The following is a 6,033-nucleotide window of genomic DNA, read 5'->3' on the forward strand; positions in this document are numbered from 1 at the left end:
AAAAGGTGAATCTGCAAACAATCTCCTAACACCTAGGTTAATAGCATGCAACGGCAACATGAAAGTGCCTACAAATATGACAAAATAAAAGTCACCAGAATATTTATACTTCTGGATCTGCAACATTGACGCCCAAGTCTTTCTTAGATCTGCAATGATTTGAAGTGAATGTGTCAATTTGAACCAACAAACACCGTACTAAGACGGAAAAATCAACAAACACCGTACTAAGACGGGAAAACCAACAAACACTGTACAAGACGACGGAAACTTAAAAACACACAAAACAAGAAGCAAATCTGTATAAATAACCACTTATTTAAATAAAAAAGAAAAAGAAAAACGGTGTTGAGTAAAATCACTTGAATTACAACAAAGATCATGAAATTAGTCCATTAAAATTTATTAACAATGAGTAAAATCAAATTAACTAATAATAAATATCCAACTTTTTAAATAATTCATTTTTAGTAATAGAAATCATAAAATGACATGTTTTTGACAGCTAATTATTTTATATAAAATGCTTATTGCATTGCGATATACTACTAATTTATAGCCTATAAAAGTTCTAAATAATTGGACATGAAAAAAAGTTATCACTTATATAATGCTACTTATTGAATTGATACTATATTGAATGCTTAAAATGTAGTACTAAACTTATATAGAATGCTTACAATATAGTACTAAGTTTATATAGAATGGTTACAATATAGTACTAAGTTTATATAGAATGGTTACAATATAGTACTAAATTTATATAGAATGCTTATTGAATTTATACTGTATTGTTAAATTTGGACATGAAAAAAGTTATCACTTATATAAAAAAAAAATTGGACATGAATTTAGTTTTTTAATCTAGAATATTTTTTATCACTTATATAATTTTGAAATGTATCAAAACAAATATAAAATCAAAGAATACAAAAAATAGTATTAATTTTTTTTAGATAAATAGAAAGTTTAGAATGGTAAACTATAAAATAAAATTCAACGTGGTAGTCCAGTCACGACTTAAAAGTAAGAAAAAAAATAAAATTAAAAAAATATGTATGAAAGGACTAGTTAAATTTTGTAAGAAAAATCAAATTTTTTTATCAGAGATTAATTTGAGTTCTATAATTTTTGTAAGAGACTAAAATAATCATCATTCCATATTTAATTTATCATCCTTCAATTTAATTCAATTAATAGTTTTCTTTAAGAACCAAATGAGCTCACATATACTCCAAGAGTGAGGCAGAACAGTATTAGTAGCATTTTTAGGAAGAAAATTTGGAAAGATTGTGTGCGAAACATTCCTCTTTAAATGCACGAGTAATGAGCAATAATCATGGAGCAGATTCTAGACATCTAGTGTGTCCACTGCATTAAACCATTTGTTGATTGAATTTATTTCCTAGTAAAAGTATCTGTGTTTTTTTATCTAACCGACATAAAATATGATAAGGCATTGAAGAATAGTGTGGAGAAGAGTTGGTGGAGGAGTGTTAAACAGCATTCATGTCACTCATGTGCACTTTCAGAGCAGAGCCGTTGCTGCTGGAAAGTGTCGTTTCAGTGAAAGCATTGAAAGTTGAAATAACTCCTCTCATCCTTTCTCATAAATATGACAACAAAAGGGTGCTTTTTGCATTTACTTTGGAAAAACTACAGTGTCTTTTAGCTTAATTTTTGCATCTACTTTTTTTATCCGTAAAAATGTTTACAATGTTATCAAATTTTAGCTTAAGTTTAGTATAGAGTGTTAAGACACTTGGCTATAATTTGATTTGTTTTTAAGAGAATTTGTTGTGTATTGCCCGCATCCAAAATTTAAATGTTTTTGAAATTTTGCCGAAGTGTATGAATAAGTCACTAGGTTTATTGAACAATTCATTTATTATTATTATTATTATTATTATTATTATTATTATTATTATTATTATTATTATTATTATTATTATTATTATTACATTTTTTTAATTAAAAAATAAACTTTATTGATGGATTTAAAAAAAATGATCCTAAGGATTCAATTAATCCAACTTACAAAATAACAACTAGCCTAGAATTAAGGCATAAGAATTCTAATGATAGGAATCTTTAACTTTGGCTTAAACCAACATTTGTACACAATTGCATCAATAATCTTAGAAACAACTATTTTGTGATAAGGTTTGTCCCCAAAACAAGTTTGGTTTCGAAACCTTGTAAACTGTCTCAGTAAAAGTATATTGTAAAATCTTGATCTTCCAACCTTTTTTGTTGCACATACCGGTCATCTATAGAATTTTCTCCTTCCACTCTTTAGGACAATGCACAATTTCCTGCCACTGCAATATACTCTTCCAAATTGCTTAGGTACCAGGAAATTCAAAGAATAAGTGATCCAAAATTTCAGTGTTCTTGCAAAAGCTACAAACAACATTATCCAACATTCCAAATCTATTGATTCTTTGATTAGTTGGTAGGCTCCCATGGCATGCCATCCATAAAGTGTGAATGACTCGTGGTCTAGCAACATTGCCATACACGACTTTTCTCCAAGGCACATCTTGGACTTGCTCAGTGAAAATCTGATAACCCCTGCCAGTATAGATCTTATCCTGATTTAAGATGTTGTTCCAATCCTGCAAATTAGCAATCTCACTCTTGAGATTCAAAATATATTTTATAATTCATGATGTCGAATTCTTGATAGGAACAATCATGATATCCAAACCTTTGGAATAATATATATGGATCCACCTAAACCAAAGGCTATCAGCCTTATTGTTCAGATTCCACAGGTTTTTTTAACATGCTTGCCTTGTTCTAAACTTGCAGCACAATAATGTTGAGGCCATCCTTATTTCTTGGAGAGCACACCTTCTTTCAAGACACATGGGATTTTTAGTAATAATCTCAATGCTTGACCACAAGAAGGATCTGCAAATAGCTTCCACCCTCTTGATAATTTTCTTAGGCATAGGCAAGCATTGCACCCAAAAATCACTAATGGCAAAAAGGACACTTTTAATCAGTTGAGTCCTACCAGCCATACTCAACGACCTAGAGCTCCAATGTCTAATTCTACTAACTATTTTGTCAACCAACCCAATGCAATTATTAACAGTTAGTTTCTTACTAGTGAGGGGAATACCTAAATATCTTAAAGGAAATGGACCCTCAACAAAGGTAGTGGCTCTAAGGATCTCCTATTTGACCTCATCCTTTACATTACCAAAGTAAGCTCTACATTTGTTGGGGTTAATTGACAAACATGTGGACTCAGAAAATCTTTTTAAAGCTTGCAAAGCAAGGTTTACAAAGCCAATGTCTCCTCTAGTAAATACCAAGAATCATCAGCAAAACTCACATTTATAATTTTCAACTTTTCACATTTTGAGTGAAAATTAAAATTGGGATTTTTACCAAGCTTTTGCAACACTCTTTGAAAGTACTCCATAACTAGAACAAAGAGAAGGGGAGACATAGGATCAGGGGCGGAGCCAAGGCCCAGCTAGCCCGGGCAGGCGCCGGGCTCAACCCCTATTTTCTTTGTATTCCCCCCGATTTAATAGTAGGTTTTTAGACAAAATTAAGGGCAAAATTAGGGGCAAAATTAGTAAAAATAGGGTGTGAAAATTAAAATAGATGAATAATCAATGGTGTAAAGATTTTGCCCAGGCTGTCTAAAATTCCTGGCTCCGCCACTGCATAGGATCACCTTGTCTCAACCCCTTTTTGGCCTGCATATTATCAGAAGTCACATTGTTAATCTTATACCTGGAAGAAACACTTCTCACCATGGTCATAGTCCAACCTATGAACTTGTTAGGAAAACCAAGTTCTAAGAGAATATCTTCCATGGCTTTCCATTCCACACTATCATAAGCCTTTTGGATGTCCATTTGGATCAAACATATGGGGGCTCCTCCTCTAGTACTATAACCCCTAATTAACTCATATGCTAAGAGAATATGGTCTTGAATGTGCTGACCTAAAACATATGCAATTTGATTGAGATCAACAATACTCCCTAGAAATTTTCCCATCCTATTAGACATAATTTTGAAGATCACTTTATATAAGATGGTACATCATGAGATAGGTTTAAAGTCTTTCCCCATACAAGCATTGACATGCTTAGGAGTGATAGTAACCAAGGTATTGTTCACAGCTTTGTTCATTCTTCCTCTAACAAAGAAGTCCTGAATAGCTTCAATAATATCCTCATTGATTACGTGCCAAGTAGATTTGTAGAATTTAGCACCATAACAATCCACCCCTGGAGCAGTTAGGTCACTTATCTTCTTCAAGGCAACATAAATCTCCTTTTCAGTTACGGGGGCAGTTAGCATTCTACACGGATCAGCATTAACTTGCTTCCTATCTCTCATAACCTAAATGTCAATTTTCTTTATCTTGGAGGCTGACTTACCAATCGGGTCTCTATAAAATCATGGGTTACAAGCTGATTACCATTCTTATCTTTGAGAAAACTAATATTAGTCTGCTTATACTTACTCTTCAAAGTGGCATAAAAGAACGAATTTTTGCTATCCCCAAGCTTGATCCAATCAATCTTGGCCCTTTGTCTCAACAAATTCTCTTCAATTTTAGCAAGATTCATCACCTCACGGGTATAGAATTTAACCATGTTGATCCTACCAACATCCATTCTATCAATTAACAGGTTTTGTTGAGCTTTATCTAGATTTTCTCTAGCCTTTTCTAACTGTTTCCCATTACCATGGAAAGGCTTTCTCCTCTCTTTGATAACCCTCTGCAGTCTTTGAAGTTTTTTCCACACTCGGTACATAGGCTTGCCCTTCATATCTTGTTTCCAGTTAGCCTCCACAACTTCCAGAAACCATTCAATTTGAACCATGACATTGAAGAATTTGAAGCTCTTATTAAACTTCGGTCTCTGCTTAGTAGTCTACAAGCACACAAAGAGCATGTTCAGGTAGCCTTTGTTCCATAATCCTCAAGATTGTGACAATATGCATCTGCTGCTAATTAACATTGCTTATAACTTTGTCTATTCTTGAGTAGATTGTACCACTACTATGATTATTGGACTAGGTAAAGTGGTCTCCTATACTATCTATTTCAAACAATCCTACTCTATTCATCATATATCTTAAGACAATGCATTCTTTTTCCTGAACTGGATTCCCCCCAATCCTCTCATGAATTGTCATCACATTGTTATAATCTCCCATAAAAAACCAGGGCCCTTTTGTGTTACTTAAGATAGCTTGAATATACTGCCACAAAACTTTCCTTTTCTCCAAAGTGTTATAAGCATAAATTACAGTGCACCACATACGAAGATCACCACTAGCATTATAGATTCCAAAATGCACCAATTGCTCAATGCTACAGGTAGCTCTAATGTTAAATTTATTATTATCCCAAAGAGTCCAAAGTCCATCATTCTCGTGTTTATTGTAATTATTTATAAAAGACCAATGGTTCCCCAACTTACTTCTAATACCATTGGCTTTATTCTGTTTAACTCGAGTTTCTATAAAAATTCCAATCTCAGGGTTTAGCTTCTTGAGACGAGTTGCAATCTCTCTAAATTCCCATGACCTATTCAACCCTCTCATATTCCTTGAGATATTCATGGCACATGCTTTGTTCCCACTTTAGGATCATCTCCAATCCTGAGTGGTTCATAGCCATTTCTACATGATATATTTACCCTGGTTATAACATCTTTAAGCACATTCTTTCCCTTCATTTTCCTAGTGATAACTTGAGTCCAAGGATTGAAAGTTGTCACAATAGGGTTGTTATGAGTACATACTTCAACTGGCTGATTTTTACCCTCCACTTGCATTGGTTTCAATTGCTTGTTCGTCTTTGGCTTTTCCTTCTCACATTGGTGGGCCAGTCTTCTAATAGATGTCACAGAACTTCAGCTTCCATTTAAACTCCCCCAGTTTCTCAAACTTATTCCCTTTATTGTCTTTGATAGAGATACGCTCCTTTTGTTTCTTGGTAATTTTAATTTCCACAAGAATTATTGTAAATGAAATCCTCAGTTTATTA

The 6,033-nt window shown here is 33.2% G+C and overlaps 1 protein-coding gene across 1 annotated transcript; it reads right to left on the reverse strand.

Annotated features, from left to right (window-relative positions):
* Positions 1-3,662: 3,662 nt before the first annotated feature.
* On the reverse strand, positions 3,663-5,606 carry LOC131635037 (uncharacterized). The gene is made up of 4 exons (XM_058905639.1): positions 5,100-5,606; positions 4,412-4,912; positions 4,103-4,304; positions 3,663-4,009 (listed from the first exon to the last, which is right to left on the reverse strand). The coding sequence occupies exons 1-4, from the start codon at positions 5,604-5,606 to the stop codon at positions 3,663-3,665; spliced, it is 1,557 nt and encodes a 518-aa protein (XP_058761622.1).
* Positions 5,607-6,033: the final 427 nt, after the last annotated feature.

The sequence above is a fragment of the Vicia villosa genome, unplaced genomic scaffold (assembly GCF_029867415.1).
Source record: "Vicia villosa cultivar HV-30 ecotype Madison, WI unplaced genomic scaffold, Vvil1.0 ctg.001413F_1_1, whole genome shotgun sequence".
NCBI classification, from domain to species: domain Eukaryota; kingdom Viridiplantae; phylum Streptophyta; class Magnoliopsida; order Fabales; family Fabaceae; genus Vicia; species Vicia villosa.

Excerpts from the sequence above, each read along its gene's own strand:
- LOC131635037 (XM_058905639.1), bottom strand. The coding sequence starts at position 5,606 with ATGAATATCTCAAGGAATATGAGAGGGTTGAATAGGTCATGGGAATTT. Across the intron at positions 4,913-5,099 it reads TAAGATATATGATGAATAGA|ACTACTAAGCAGAGACCGAA; the intron begins GTAGGATTGTTT and ends GTGTGCTTGTAG. Across the intron at positions 4,305-4,411 it reads ATTTTATAGAGACCCGATTG|GAGATTTATGTTGCCTTGAA; the intron begins GTAAGTCAGCCT and ends GTAACTGAAAAG.